The sequence below is a fragment of the Phyllostomus discolor genome, chromosome 15 (genome assembly GCF_004126475.2).
Source record: "Phyllostomus discolor isolate MPI-MPIP mPhyDis1 chromosome 15, mPhyDis1.pri.v3, whole genome shotgun sequence".
In the NCBI taxonomy this organism is placed as follows: domain Eukaryota; kingdom Metazoa; phylum Chordata; class Mammalia; order Chiroptera; family Phyllostomidae; genus Phyllostomus; species Phyllostomus discolor.
Window position 1 is genome coordinate 8,722,998 of NC_040917.2, and position 15,585 is coordinate 8,738,582.

A 15,585-nucleotide genomic window follows, 5' to 3' on the forward strand; every position below is an offset into this window, starting at 1 on the left:
GTACATGGCTTTTTTGTGACTTCTACGGTGGCTCCGAAGGCCCTGCCAGGTGGGCGCCAAACACGTTCTGAATTGAAGCAAAACTGGAATCCGTGCTTTGCTTCCCAGGTCTGTGTTGAAAGGCGGTATTGATTAGGACATATATTTTGGTGGTTCTTGAAGTCTAGTTCCTTAAAAAGGTGTAGAAGATCCCAAGCGTGACAAAGCACCAGGGACATCCTCAGGAGCCAGAAATGACCTGTGCCGTCAGAGCCGGCGTGCTGAGCCCCCACTGTGTGTGAGCCGAGCCCCGGGAGGCGACGGCACCCCTCCCCCCAGCCTGCCACCAGCCGTGGGGGCTGAGACGGCTGAGCCCTCAGCCAGACGGGACCGGAGCCCCAGACTGGTCAATTTTGGAGCTCATGCAAGTCCCGAGTATGAGTTACCTGGTTATGGCCTCACCTTCTGGTTTGCCGTGTGACGTTGAGAAGAGGGGTTTCGTGACCATGGGGCGCTCTGGAAGCGCTCCAGGTTCGGGAGCTGGCTGCCCTCTGAGGACCGATCATGGAGCCTTCAGCCGTGCTTCTGTCTCTCCGTGGATGTGTTGCCTCCAGCAAGGTTAGCCGCAGAGAGAAGTGGCAGTGAGAAAGTCACCCAAGGAAGAGGGTTACCGAGATTCTGGCAACAGCCACAGAGGGCTGAGACCCAGCTTCAGAGCGGTGGAAAGTATTTCCCCCCTGCCTTCGTCCCACCATTCCCCTTGGCAGGGGTTTCTTCTCAGCCACAGACACACCTGCCTGGGCCAGTCCTGGCCACACCGACACCACGCCTTCGCTCACTCCCAGCAGCCGTCTGGGAGCTGGTGCTGCTCGTCCCCACACAGATCCAGGAGAGCCTGCTTCCCAAAGGGAGAGGCAGAGCAACACATGTCCCGCTGAGCCCAGAGTCAGCCTGGGTGCGAAGAGCCGCTCGCTGTCTCGTGGGGGTGACTGACCCTGACCCCTGAGAGGAGGTGGGGCTGCTGTCCCTGGTGTGGCAGGGAGGAACCTGCGCCCAGCACCCACCCAGGCACCTCTTGCTGCCCCCCTTGCCCTGTTTTGATGGTAAATGGATGATGGCAGCCGCCCTAGGCTGGGAAGGGCCCGGGAGTGGGGGCTCAGAGCCCCCAGGATGAGGATCTGAGTCTTGTTAGGTGAGGGCCAAGGGCCTGAGTGAACGGGAGAGGAGGTCCCCCTAAGCTCCTCTCTAAGCGTTCCCCCCCAGGTAGTCCCCCCTAAGCTGCCCCCACTGGTGTTCTGGAAGAGCTGCTCCCGGAGTCCCAGGGAGGTGCCGATTCGTGGCGCAGGGCAGGACCGTGGTGGACACTGGGATGTCCCCTCAGACCCCCTTTCGGCAATGAGGACTTCCTCCCTCAGCTGCTGACAGTGCCCAGACCACGGCTCGTGGCTGTCAGCTCTCTGGGGGCTGCGTGGGCCCCGTCAGTGAGCGAGTGGAGCCAGGGCACAGAAGTCCTGTCCTCCCCGCCCAGCCGGGGCAACATCGCAGCCCAGAGGCCTTCGCCTGGCTGCCCACAACCCAGCACCACCCTCGCCCTCCACACTCTTGCCCTCCACCTGGTCCCCCGCCTCCTCCTCTTCCTCCAAGTCAGCTCCCAGAGCACCTGCCAACAGCCTTCCTGCCCTCTAACCCCAGAGCCTGCCACTGTCCCCGCCCACTGAACGGTGACCTGCAGGAAACAGAGGGTGAGACCGGACTCCGGCTGTTGGGGCCAGCGAGGCAGCAGACCCTGAGGATCGTGATCTGGGGGAGGCAGCAGGGATGGCCTCCGGGTCAGATGTGCAGCTTTGACGACAGGGACCGGGCAGTGGGCTCTGATGCTCCAGGTTCGCTAGGGAGTTGGCCCCGACCTGTTTCCACTTACAACCCGGGGTCACTTTTATTCATGAATTACCTCTACCGTGTGTTCACTGCTCCCAATTTCCAGCCATGTCACCTCTAGCAGAAATGAGTTCCAAGAACTCCTGCTGTTGGGGGTGGGTAATTGACGGTTTTAAGTCACATGCAATCCCCTCGAGGTTTCCTGGCAGGGACCGCACAACCACATCGACCCGGGAGCCTGACACCAGGCCCGCTGGACCAGAGACAGGGTGGCCGTCCCTCGAGTACCCTCTGCTCCGTGCAGCAGCAGTGGCAGCCAGGGCCTGTTCGGGAAGGGGCCCACCCGCCGCCCACCAGCTGTCACAGACCACACGTTATCTCGTAGTTGTTGGCAGTGTCAAAAGAATTTATTTCAAATCTGCTCGAGACTGTGGTGAAACTCAGGATTTCCAAAAGCCAATACACAAAGTCCAACCAACCCCCAGAGACCAGAAAACACAGTGTTTGCAATCCAAAAGATACAAAGGCTTGTGGATACCAATACAAAAATTAGAAAAAGCACTCCCCCCGCCCCCTCCGTGCTTCCTGTGGAACACGAACACCAAAGGGACCAAGGGCTGCCACCAAACACCAACAACTAGTGATGAAGTGGATGCGATGGGGGAGGAGGGCAGGGAGAAATGGGTGCAGAAAGGCAGGAAAATGGAAGTTCTGTTGACAGCCAAAACAAGGACACAAAGCGCTTCGTTACTTTTTAAATTCCTTTGCCAACGTCAAACACACACCTCTCATGCTTAATACAACAGATCAGTGCGAAAGCAGCGATTCTGCGTCATGCATTTAACACTTTCCGCTCTGTTCGCCCTGCACTTGCTCCCGGGGCCAAGGACGCCCTGTCCCCAGCAGCAGGGGGTGGGGAAGGCCGTCCCAGGCAGGACTTGGGAGCAGCATGGGGGGTCCTGCCGGCACGCTGCCAGCCGTCCCTGTTCTAAACCTGAAGCTCGTTTAGGATTTTTGGAGCCTTCCTGAGCCTCCGGCCTGGTAGGCAGTGCCCACCTCGCCGGCCCAGGAGCCCCTGGGTCCTCCCCGGGACTAGTGCTCTCAGGGAGCAGTGCCATTTGGGAGAATACCAGTGCCTGGCCCTCAGTCTCAACTCCCAGCGCCTTCTGACGGAAGTCAGGGTCTCTCGTGGAGAAAACCGGGAACCCACCTTCACGGGCAGCGCCAGGGAAGCCCCAGGGCTGGCAGGGCACAGGCCGGCTGCCTTGGAGCCCGCCCCCCCAGCCCTCTAGCCTGTGGCTTGGGCGCATGTCCCCCTTCTCTGAGACCCTGGCTCCAAGCGCTCCCTTTGCCAAGACCTTTGGCAACAAAGGGGTCACGTGATGGGTGGAAGAGCCCTTAAATACCAGAAAGTATGGTGACCGAGGAGTCAGAAAGGGGGGTGTTCGTCTCTTCGTATTTGAAGGGAACTTGTGCACGCAGATGCCTCAGGGACCGAGAGCGAGGCTGCAGACGCATGGCCGGCTGACAGCGTCTGGTGCAGACTGCACGGGCCGCGTGGGAGCGGGGACACTTGGGTTGCTGCTGTCTGCAGTCACAGGACTGCGTTACATGTCAGCTTCGCCCCGCACGGCCAGGCAACTGCGTAAGAAACTCGGTCCTAAGAGGCTGGGATGGAAGACACTGTGGTCAGAGAAGACTCCGGAAAGCCACCAATGGACTTGATACATTGAATGTGAGCTGTGAGCCTAGACTTAATAGATGACAGACTTTTATTTTTTTTAAGAGTTATTCTAGAATCCTCACCATGTGTCAGAGGAGGTAGGTTAGTAGGACTAGTCCCACTTTCAGGTGGGGATACCGAGGCACAGAAAGATTTAGGAGATCCGCCCCCACCCACACCTGGCCCAGCACCGAAGCCAGGTTAGAAGATGAGTTTCTGAGGGTTGAACTTGGCGTCTGATCAGTACATCCTGCCCCAACCTACTCTTGTCTGTGTTACAGCCAGGAATGCGATGACTGCAAGCAGCCACGGGCTCAGTGTACCCTCAGAGGAGTCCCGGGACGTCCCAGGCTCAGCGCAGACCTCGAGTACCCCCTAAGGGTCTCTGGGCACGTTTCTAAGCAAAGGCCACCATCCCATTAGGAAGTTTCTGTTGATTTCAGTCACACGTGGCCAAGGGCAGCAAAGGAGTCTCGTTTCCAGGAATGGGGGTAGGGGCTGGGGGCATCTCGGTGACCGCAAAGCGCGCTGCCGACGCCAGTTCCCCCACCCGTCCCCAGCTGGCGGGACGCCGCAGGCCTGCGGAGAAGCCTGGTCTCGGGGACGGACACCAGGGCCCGCAGCCCAGTGATACAGGTTTCCCATGTCACACCTCGCAGACACACACCCCCGACCCGTCATCGCTCTGCCTGTTGACACGCGACAAACCACTTGCATAACTCGGTGGTCCTCAACCAGGGGTGTCCCCCCCCCCAGGGTACACTGGCCGTGCCTGTAGACACTTTTAATTATCACCACTAACCCGGGGGTTGCTGCTGGCACCTAGAAGGTGGAGGCCAGAGATGCTGCTGACACCCTCCAATGCACAGGGCAGCCCCCACAGCAGAGCGTTACCCGGGACATGCCCCAGATGTCCACAGTGCTGAAGCTGAGGAACCCTGGCACCCTCCACGGGCCTTGCAACAGTGCCGTTCAGCATCCACACGTTGGGTCCCCAAGGATCTGGCCTGCCCTGTCTCAAAGCCAGCAGGCAGCCACAGGACCACAGCAGCTTCACCTATATGCCACCTGTCACCTGTGCTGAAACACACCGTCACGAAGGCCCAGGCCTTACACCTGTGATTAGGATTAAGGCTAAACTGCAAATAGCCCTGCAAAAAGTGCACACGTAGGTCCTTCATTTTGCTGCCTTGCTGCCAGTGCTCTGGGCAGCCGAAGGCAGGGGCACCAAGAGCAAGGATGGACAGGCCTGTGCCTTCGGTGATCCCCACAGAGCGGCCCAGGCTCGCTCCGGGGCGCCTGAGGGTGCTGTCGCAGCTACGGACTACACACAGGGCTGAAGATCCAGCCTTGAACTATGTACAGTTTATAGGTCAGTCCCTCCGTGGGCCAGGATTTCTGATGTCCACGCTCGCTGGAACCAGTACCTGGTCAGAAAGGGGAAAGGCGGGGCTGAGTGATGTCCTGCGTTGCTGTGAATTAGGAGCTAGGGGGTTATGCAATGAGATGCCTTTGGAAACTTGGGAAAGAGATTAATTCCAAAAGGAAAGGCATAGGCTTTGACCAAACTTGCTGACCAGCAGAGGGACCGCCAAACAGAGGTGTTACTTACAAGGCAGGGGAGCTGTATGTAAGTTACTTTCAATCCCCTTCTCGCTGAAACTGCTTTGTAGATGGACACCAAGTTATTCCTCAGCCAGCCCAACAAAAGCATCCTCTTGATAGAATTTTCATGTACAAAAACGTCACCACGTGGTGAAGGAACAGGGAATGCCCGGGCCAATGAGATGCCCATGCCGTGCGGCTTCTCCTTTGACTCCCAGAGCCTCCTGGGAGGGTGACGGAAGGCCACGAGGGGCCGCCGAGCTCCTGCTCCGTGTCGCCGATCCCTCGAAAACTCCGGTGTGTGGCAGGGACCTGCCTTCTCTGTTAGGTCCGTTCTTGTCCCTGAAAGGCGTTTTGTGCTGAAGGCGGAAGAGGTGGCTGCAGGACAGCCTGGCGCCGTCCCCGGTGTCAGCCGTATTGCTTCAGGACCTCCCGCCTGCTACCCGTGGGGTGTGGGGTGGCGGCAGGGTGTTTTGGTGGCCTCTCTCTGAATTTTGGGTAATTTTCTTCCTATAGAGGCCACCTGAAGTTGTGGGTATGTCCCTTCTCCCTTTCCACATCTTCCTGGGACCTAGGTGCTGGCTCTCTGCGGGTGACACCAAGCCCAGGCTTAGCTGGAGCAGCTCCTCTCCAAAGACGCAGAGCCAGGGCCGCCTAGTGACCTGTTTCCATGATTCTGGGAGCTTTCCAGCCTCTCATCTGGATTCCACTGTAAAAAGCCACCTCCACCAGGCAGCCCTCCCTGCCTTCCCAGGCGCACTCTTATTCTTGGCACACTGGCCTAGTCTTTTCCCAGAAGACATTTCCTAAGGCCGATGCATCTGGACCCGCTGCCCATGGCTTCGCTGGCCCCAGGAAGCCATAGCTCTTCTGTGTCTTCCAATCTTCAGGACTCTTCCCCACCCTCCAAGCCGACTCCACCCAGAGCTACGGCAAAGGAGTGAAACTAAGGAACATGGAAGCAGAGAAGAGAGGCAGCCACCCAGATGAGGACCGGTGGCGGCCCGGGGCAGCCCTGGTTGCCAGGACCTTGGTGGGTGAGGCTTAAATACAGCACCAGACAGCTCCTGGAGCCACCAGGCAGGTGGCCCAGCCGGCCACACCTGTGGACACAGCCGGACAAGGCAGCCTTGAGGTCCAGTAGTGGGGGCTCGAGGTAGGATCGTCGGATCTGCTGAACAGAGGGCAGGGCCTGCCCCGCTGGGGCCGGGTCACTCGGAAAGCGAGTGCGGTGTCTCAACAAGCAGCTAGAACCAAGTGGGCACAGTAAGGGCCGGTTTACGGGCTAAGTTTTATAAAAATCCAATCCAGCAAATAGAGAAGTGACTCCTCGACCTCAAAAATAAAATGCTTGCTAAAATATATTCTTGTAGAAAGGTGAGAGGTTTACTACCAGATGGAGATGGAGGCGGCAGGTGACGAGGAGAAGGGGGAGAGGAAGGAGGAGCAGGCGCTCTGAGGCAGGAGCAGCCCCTGGGACGAGCTCTTGTGCCGAGAGATGGACATGACTCGACCCACGTGGGTCTCAGGGGAGAAGGGGCGTGTCCTCAGCGAGGAGGGACGGGCTCAGCCCGAGCCCCACCCCAGCCACGCGGCCTCCGCACACCCAGGCTCGTGCTGGGAAGCTGGGAGACGAAGAACACGATATTGCTGTCCACTTCCTGCCTTCCAGAGGCCCTGCCTGCCCCGTCACGGAGGACCACTCTGCCATGGCAGCCACTTCCTGTTCGTGAGGCGTTCATGATGACAGGCAGAGGGACCTCAAAGCAGAGGCGGGCCTGCCCTCAGAGGCTTCCCTGGGTCTCCCATGCCGCATGCTGTGAGTCTGAGCATGGCTGGCTCAGGAGAGCGGCTCGGACGGGTTTGCAGGTGACCTCCCCGGGGGGGGGGGGGGGGCCAGGTCCCAGTGGAGACTTGTCGCATAGTCATTGAAATTCAAATTTCAGTGTTTTCTTCTGCATTTAAGAACTGAGAACTGAGTGAATTAATTTTAGTAGACTATTGTATGTGTGTGTGTGAGAGAGAGAGACTGATTGATTGATTGATTGATTGATGCATGAAGGACCTAAGGACACGAGAGAGGCAAAGACCAATTGAATGATTAGTGCCCCTTTGCATCGACCCTGGGTTGGGGCAGTAAGTGGTAGAACACACTGACGTCCCCAGGACCAGGAAGCTAGAGAACTCTTCCCGGCAGAGATGAGAACGCTGGCACTCTGAAGGGGTGACACCCAGCAAAGGCCGGACCCTCAGCACGTGGGGTTCCAGAGGGTCTCCTGCCGTCTGCTCTCAGGATGGGGCGCCCCCTGCTAGACACTCGCACTCCCCCCGAAAAGACCAGCCCCGAAAACAGATGGCAGAAACCAAAACCACAACCCCCCACATACTCTCTCTCCCCCTTGAGAAAGGTCCTTCTTGGTGAGTATTTGGAAAGTCCGGGCGGGACCAAGGGAACGGACACTCTCGCCCGTGTTCTCCCCTGACAGTGACCTCCGCAGGCCTGGCCTGCAGACCCGTCCTCTGTCCCCCCAAAGAAAACGTGTCTCAGTGACTTCTGGGTCACACGGTGACGTGGTCCTCTGCCCGGGTGGTTGTCGAATTGAGATTTAGCGAGGGGTGGCGGGCTCCTCCCCGAGGCCCGTGCAGGGCTGGAGCTGGGGGCTAGTTGCCCGACAGCTTTGGCCGCCCCAGGTTGGTTGGCACTTCCAGTCCTGTGTGCAGGGTGACCTGGAAACCAAGGCAGGCTGGGTGAGGGTGGAGAGGCCGCCACGTGAGCCCCGAGAGCCCAGACAGTGCAGCGGCCACACGCTACATGCAGCTTGCTGGGTCCCCACAGGCCGCAGCTGCTCTGTGCTGTGGGTCCGCTGTTGATGCCACCGCTCAAACCACTACTGTGAGGTCTGCAAGTGCCCCCCAGGAGCTGGTCTGCACCCCCCATCATGAGAACCCCACCCCCAGGCCCCACTCTGCCCTCGTGGCCGGGATGGCGCTTGGACACAGCAGGTGTGCCAGCCGTCCATTTGCTCCCGCTTCTTCCTGTGGCCCGCTTTCGTCCTCTGCGTTTGTGCCGTCAACCCTGTGGAGCCACAGCCCACCTTGCAGGCTGCCCCAAAGCCCTCTTGCAAGTGGGCAGACGTACAAACCAATCAGGAAGCGGGTGGCGTAGACCATCGATATTCAGGGCCATGGGTACCACAGGGAGGCTGCCGCCCCCATCCGCCCTGCTCCCCGGGGGATGAGGACTCTGCTGTAGACACAGGACAGCTCCCCCTCACGTCTCTCCCTCCACGGGGAGCTCCTGGGCCATCAGCAACTTCTAGGGCCCACCCAGTCCTGAGCTCTAAAGGGCAAATTTCCCATCTGCTTCATGTGGGGGCCAGAGAAGGATAGGGGGGCTGAGAGGGAACAGGACCGGACTCACAGCGCCTTAGGACTGACCCCAACTCTGCTCTCGGGGCAAAGCCATGGGCAGCTCCATGATGACTCACCCCCTGCTCTTGCCAAAGGCTCTGGTACATGCCTGGCCATCAGGGTCCATGCTGGGCGGGGCCATGGACTGGCTTTGCTCTGGCTGCTTCCCCAGAAAATGGAAATGCTTCATCTTCCCTGGTCCACCCTCCTGCCCCAACCCTCCCCAGCCTCTCCCCAAATGGCTGCCTTAGCGCCTCTGCCCATTTCAAAGGAACAGGGAGAATTTATCATGCCACAGAGGATGGTCTCCAGGGAACGCCCAAGCTGGGCCACCAGCTAAGCTCTCTACCTGGGCAGGCGCTGTGATGGGCTTCTCCATGTCCCTGTCTGCCCAAGCACCCCATGGGGGTCCCTGGAGCAGCAGGGGGAGCAGCCAGACAGGCTCTGGCCCTGGGGAGGGGGTGGTACCTGCACGTTGCGGTTGAGGCTGAGGGCTGGCATGAAGACCCCGTCCACGTGGCTGAAGGCCGTGGGGCCCTGCTGCTGCCCGTTGATGAAGAAGGTCAGCGTGTGCTTATTCAGGTCCAGCAGCACGCCCACAGTGGCCCCCTTGCACACGCCACCTTCCGTCCTAGGGGAGAGAGGCCCGGGGGTGAGCCATCACCACTCCTAGCCTGGGAAGTAGGGGGGAGCTCAGGGACCGCCCTCACCTAAAACACACAGCCCCTCCATGGTGCAGGGAGCTGTCCTTGGGCTTGTGATCCTTCGAGGGAGGCACACCCAACCTGTTCAGGGGCCTCACAGGAAGGCCTTCCCCTCAGGTAAGGCTCCTCAAGCCAGAGGGACCAGGGTGTGCATGCAGCCCCTTCTTTCCCGACTGTGTCTGAGACCTGGACACCAGGGAGTTAGGGTCCCACTGAGCAGGCCCCGCGTGAAAATGTGGGTGGGGAGTGGGGTGGGAAAGGCTCCTTTGTTGCCAGAAGAAAGAACCCACTCAGCCCCTTTAGCCCACAAGTAGCCGGTGCCCTTGCCGAGGTGATGGCAGGGGCAGACGGCCACGCCCAGATCTGAAGGGCTCCACCCACTTCAGCGCCTTCCCCTGCAAGCATCCCGGACTCTGGTGAGGAAGCGCAGGGCAGGGGACAGGCGCTGAAGGCGGACTTGAGTCTCCTGCCTGAGTAACACCCCACAGGAGACCGGCAGCCCCGGGGATAAACTGCGAAGCTCTTGACAAATGTTGGTGATGCTCTTGTACGTTTTGTGGTGGTGGAAATTCACAACCACTGAGCGGGAAAAGCCTGGAATCCGGGGAGCAGCACTCTAGGGGCGCCTTGGCCCACTTGCCTCCTCCCTGCGGGGCTGAGGCTGAACCCTGACCGAGGCTGAGCAGCCTGATGAGAAAGCCATCTGTGTCCTTTTTGGATGGGGAATGAGCGATCAGCTGGAGACTGAAGGCGGGGCAGAGAGCAGGGAGGGTCGTGAAGGGGGGCGGCAGGGTCCAGCGTGAGGGAAAGGGCTCGAGAACCCGGCCTCTGGTGCTATTCTGACACTGACGGCCAGGGGGCGGTAGCCACCAGCCTGAGGCTCAGGAACGTGATTCCCACCGGAGTGCAGTCTCTGCCCAAGGTCAGCGCCGTCCAAGGTCAGCGCCAGCAGCCCCTGCTTGCTGCTTCGCTCCACTCGAGCGGCGCCGGGTCTTGGACTACGGACTGTTCTATCAGCAGCAGCAGCACCTCCTCCCCACCCCCACCCCGTCCCTAGAACCCAGCCAGGATCCCAAACTGAATTCTGTGGCACCACTAATTAGCCCAGTGGCGTGGGCCCTGGTTAACCTTTAAGCCCAGGTCTCATCATCTGTAAAATGGAGATGACACTAGGACTTTTGTAAGGCATTAACGAGATCCTGTAGACCGGGGCTTCCGGCAGCGTCTACCACCAAGCTGGCGCTGCAGCGATGCGGGCCTGCACTCCTGCCCTCCGTGGTCTAGGAACAGGGGATGGGACAGCCTGGGCCCAGTTAGCCAGAGAGGGAGCGGGAGGCAGAGGGCCAGAGCCGCCCTCCCCCAGGCCTCTGCCAGTGAAGGGCCGGTGGAAGGGGCCTTGGTGGGCTTCCAGGTTCCCTGGAGACCCTCCGGCGTCCTCTGGGTCCCTGCCCCAGACCACGACCCACATGCAGGAGCGGCAGGTGGACTCAGAACACAGAGAACCTCCGGGGCCCACTGTGCCCTGTGCAGGGTCCACTGAGTTGCTGCTTGAGGCTCCCGCCCTCCCCTGGTTGTGAAGACAACCTCCTGCAGACCAGGAAGGAAGCCCACAGCAAGGAGGTCTCGAGGTGGCCCCAACTCTCCATTTCTGGGTCCTCAGCCAATGCCGGCTTTGAGGACTCCCCCTGCCCCCACCTCCTACACACAGAACCCTGAGGGGGAGAGGAGAAGGAGGACCCCGAGCTATGATGGGAGGTGCAGACCCACGGCCTTCTCAGCCAAGGTGCTCACAGTCCCCGGGGGCGCCCAGGCATCGAGGTGTCTTCCCGGGGCAGCCCCTTACAGAGTCGTCAGCAGGGAGCACCCCGACAGTGCAGGGAGCGAGCCCGGGCTGACGGTGTGTGAAGGAAAGGGGAGCAGAAGCAGAGAGAGAACCACAGCTGAGGGTCCCACGGAACCTGGGAGCATATGCGGTTTGCTGCTGACTCACTGGGGCTGTGCTCACTTCCGCCTGGTCAGAGTCGAAGCCACTTGGAAATGAGACACCAGCGTGGCTGGAAACACCTCCCACATTCCTGATGCCTGAACTCGGGAACGGCAGGAGGGCCGCGGGTCCTCCAGACCCCTCCTTCCCAAACTCCCACGTGTGAGGAGGGCAGGGCGAGGGCCCGCGCGCACCTGTTGGTGTGGGAGTTGCAGTGCATGAACCAGCTGCGGTTGTTGTCCACGTACATGGCCCAGGCCTTGTCGTCCTTGCCCAGCATCATGTCCTTGACCACGCTGGCCCTAGCCACCCCGAAGGCGGGGTCCGGGTGGTTGTCGTACCGGTCCACGTGCAGCTCCCAGTAGTGCACGCCCTTGGAGAAGGCCGCGGTGCCCAGCACCACCCGGTCGTCGTAGCTGCTGCAGGTGGCTGTCTGGTTGTCATTGGATAAAATGATGTCCCGGTGCCCAGAGTTGGGGTCAAAGGTGAACCAGGCCACTGGAAAGGGAGGAGGCAAGGGGAGCGGGTCAGGGAAGGGAATCTGCTAGCAGTGTCCGACCTGGGCTCGGAGACACAGGCCTGCTTGCATCTATCGGGACGCTGGCCCCATATCACGTGTCCCTCCCAGTGTGATACACCCATGCACACACACAGGCACATGCACATACCCACTCCCCAGTCTGTGTTCATCCACGTTCCCAATCCCACTCACACAACTGGCCAAGAAACCCAGACGTTCAGGCCCGGAAGCCCCATGTCTAAATGCACTTCAGAGAGCCTTGGTTTCTGCCGCCGCTCTGCCAGCTTTGCATGCGGTCAGGGGTTAAATAGAAAGCAGACGCTCCTGGCCCACCTCGTCGTGGGTGGGAGACTTGAGACGCGAGGGGGGAAGCGAAGTAACCGAAGTCACAGGGCTCCATTCTCCCAGTTCCTAGCCCACGGGCTGGCGCCCTGCCTGCTCCCCAACCCCCTCTGGTCGTGGGATCCTCTGTGATTCTAAAATCACAGCCACGACATCCAGGGCGAGCGTGGCCCGTCTTCAGGCCAGGAGCTCCCAGGGGCAGAGAGCCGAGTGAGCCTTGTGCTGTGTAACACATCTCCACAGGTCACACCGTGTCCAGAAAAGCCTCCCCGCTGTGCTCCTGACGGCAGCATCTGCCCCTGCCCTTCCTCCTCCGGGGCCAGGGACCACCCAGGCCCCGTCAGGTTTTCCTGGGCAATCCGAGGTGTGCCGGGATAAATAAGGACAACGACAGAGGCTTGGCACCGTCCTGAACAATCTTCAACCCTGGGCAGGACGGCCTTGTTCCGTGGGACAGACTTTCTTTGGCACGTGTGCCTGATTTGCACCCTGGCTCCCGCTGAGCACTCAGCCATCACTGTGGGTGTGGTCGAGGTGCCTGAAACCTGGAAGGCCACAGCGAGCTGTGGAAGCCACAGATCGGAGCTCCTGCACTGGGTGCTCAGGGGGACAGGTTCCTGCTGTGACAAAGGCTCGAATCTGGGAGCTGGCATGCCTCCCTGGTGCTAGGGTGGCCGACTCCTCCTTGGGATTGTCTTGTCCACTCAGAGTCCCTCAGAAGTGGGACTTTAGCCTCTCTGAGCCTCTCAACACTAGTGCCCTTTGCCAGGCCCAGCCAGTGGGATGAAGGCATGTCTCTGTCCTTCGTGGCTTGTGAGGAGGGAGGAGAGGGCCAGGAGTGGGTGAGCCAAGCAGGGACTGGGTGGGCAGAGGTGCCGGCCTCACTGCCACCTCATTCCCTCTGCTCCGTCACTGCTCCGTCCACAGCAGCTAACAGTTGCTTTTGGTCCCAGAGATGAAGTGCAGGCTCCTCCCTGGGAAGCCCACCCATAGTGCCTGCGTCTGTCTCTCCCCTCACTGCACCCCCCATCCCAGGAGTGAGACCCCAGTGCTCACCGTCGGATGTCTGCAAGACGACAGTTTTACTATAAGGCCCGACGCCGGAGGAGTTGAAGGCCTTGACCCTGGCGTTGTAGGTGCTGTTGAAATGGAGACCGTCGATGGTGCACAGGGTCTCCTTGCCGACATACACCTCCTAAAGGAGAGCCAGGACTGCTGGTTAGGAAGCCTTCCCTTAGTGACACGTCAGCATTGAGCGCATCAGAGTTACGGAATAAGGAAGGCTTGGGTAAGTTGGTGCAGGAGCCCACGTCCACGTTAGGCACTGACCCTCGCCAAGGGCTGACCAGCCCTTCAGCCTGTGAGCCTGTGAGGTGTGACAGGGTCCAAGGGAGGCAGGGAGGGTCCGCAGGTCTGCAGTCAGCAGGACACAGCCAGACAGTGTCCGGCAGTGGCAGAGCCAGCCCTCGGACACCAGCGCCTCCAGGGCCATGAAGGTGCGGAAGCGCCCCTTCCTTCTTGCACGCGGCACTGGAAGACTGCTGGTCTCCAACAGGAGCTGAAGTTAGACAAAGGGGCTACGCCTCTACAGACACCAAGGGACCACCGTTTCAGAAACAAGGGCCGTCACACACACAGCGGAGAGAGGCAGACAAAGGAAGGGCATGACCAAGCGCAGGTGGATTCCGATTGATTTGGGCTGGAACCACTCCTGGGGAGAGAGGGGTGCTCGGGGCCTCCCCGCCTTCCCCCACCCCTGAGTTGGCACCTTCCACTCCTTGTGCACCCTTCCCCACCCTCCAGTGGCTTTTTTCTTGGTCTCCAGGAGGGTGAGCTATTTCTGCACCGGACCCCAAATATTTTTTCCTAGGGATTCACTTTGTTCCCTGTTCACTTCCCGTTTACCCTTGTCCTGCTAACATCCCCTTACACCTCTCCGTGTCTCCACGCTCTGTCTAAAGCGTCTTTCCTGCCCGGTTGTCTGGGCAGCTTGCTCTTCAGCTGTTTTTCCAAGTTATTAATGAGCAGAGCGTCCTGGGGACAGAAAGCAGGAGCTCTAACATGACCCCGAGTTTGTGTTTCCTGGTGTTCACGGCAACGAACCAACTGGACCAACGAACCGACCTGAACTTGAAATTCAGGTTACGGCCTGAACTTCACTGTGTCAAATCTCAAGGTAAGTTCTATTAGGGGTGTGGGTTGGGGTGGGGCACTCTCCCAGGGTTGAGACCAGACGGGGAAGTGGAAGACACATTTCTGGCTCACTCAGAGCCCTCGTCGTTTCCATGGTATTTCATCGCCGGGCCCATGTGTGTCCGCACATCACCTGATTCCAGCAGTTGTCTATCAGGTGTCTTCTACATGCAGGCGAGAGGAAGAATGAGCCAGGCCAGGCCAGGGGTGGGAGGGCGCTGAGGGACTAGGGAGCTGTGTGCGGGGAGCGTGGAAGGGTGTTGGGGAACAGACAAGGCCGGACTACGGTGTCCACGGGGAGGGAGGCCCGTGCAAGGTCACACCTTCTCTGAGCTCCTCACCAGCTCAGACCTGTGTCAGTCTTCACAGAAAAGTCACCTTGGGCTTTCCCTGTGGCTGCCACCTCCACCTGCTGGGCGCACCCTGATCTAGCCCTTGGTGGACAAGGCCCATCCTCTCCTGTGAGCCCGGCCTCCACTGGCCTCCTTGCTTTTCTTGGAACACAGAAAACCTAGTCCTGCCTCAGGGCCTAAGCACCCCCAGCCCTCTGTCCTTGGGGCCAATACCCTCTCCGGTGGTGTCAGGGCTGAGGGCAGCCTCTCGGGCTGGCCTGGATATCAGAGCGGCAAGAGACAACACAGCCTGCGTGTTCGGACCCCCAGAAGCAGCAGCAGCAGGGCTCACCCGGAACTGCCCCCCGTCCCCGTCGTCCAGCTCCAGGATGTAGCCGTCCACGGGGCTGTGGGTGAAGGGCGGCATCCTCCAGGCCAGCGTGACGCTGTTGTTGCGGGTGCAGCACTTCTCCAGCTGCAGCAGGGGGACGGGCGGCACTGTGACAGGGACCGGCCAGGTTTAGAGCGCACTCCCTCCTTGGGGCACCGGGACACCCGTGCCTGGCCCTCTGCCCATCCCAGGGCTGGGCCGCCAGAAGGAAATGTGGTGGAACCCCCTCCTGGCCACCCTGCAGCCACTCCCAGCCTCACCCGAGGGGTCCCAGCTCAAGGCAGCGGGGTGAGGGCTGGCCCCCGGGCGTCCAGGAAGCTCAGGGGCCACAGCAGGTGCCTCCACCCCTGTAAGGAAGGGCGGGTGGTCCCTTGCCACCACCCACCCACTGACATTCACTGGTTTCGACCGTCTGACAGTGAGGAGCCAGGAGAATTCCAGCAGAGGCTCTGCCTACCTGCCTCTGGGCCCAGCATGGCCCCCAGCGGCCCTCTGGGGCCAGCCTGCCGCCTGCACCTGGGGC

The 15,585-nt window shown here is 60.2% G+C and overlaps 1 protein-coding gene across 2 annotated transcripts in view; it reads right to left on the reverse strand.

The window, feature by feature from the left end:
* Positions 1-7,086: 7,086 nt before the first annotated feature.
* Positions 7,087-15,585, reverse strand: part of TRIM67 (tripartite motif containing 67) — a 37,693-nt gene continuing 29,194 nt past the window's right edge. For both annotated transcript variants that reach the window (XM_036016142.1, XM_028531329.2), the window contains exons 6-10: positions 15,024-15,169; positions 13,203-13,341; positions 11,479-11,782; positions 9,065-9,227; positions 7,087-7,912 (exon numbers count right to left, since the gene is read on the reverse strand). In XM_036016142.1, coding sequence (XP_035872035.1) covers positions 7,847-7,912; positions 9,065-9,227; positions 11,479-11,782; positions 13,203-13,341; positions 15,024-15,169 — 818 coding nt within the window. In that variant the 3' untranslated portion in view covers positions 7,087-7,846. The remainder of the gene's footprint in view (positions 7,913-9,064; positions 9,228-11,478; positions 11,783-13,202; positions 13,342-15,023; positions 15,170-15,585) is intronic.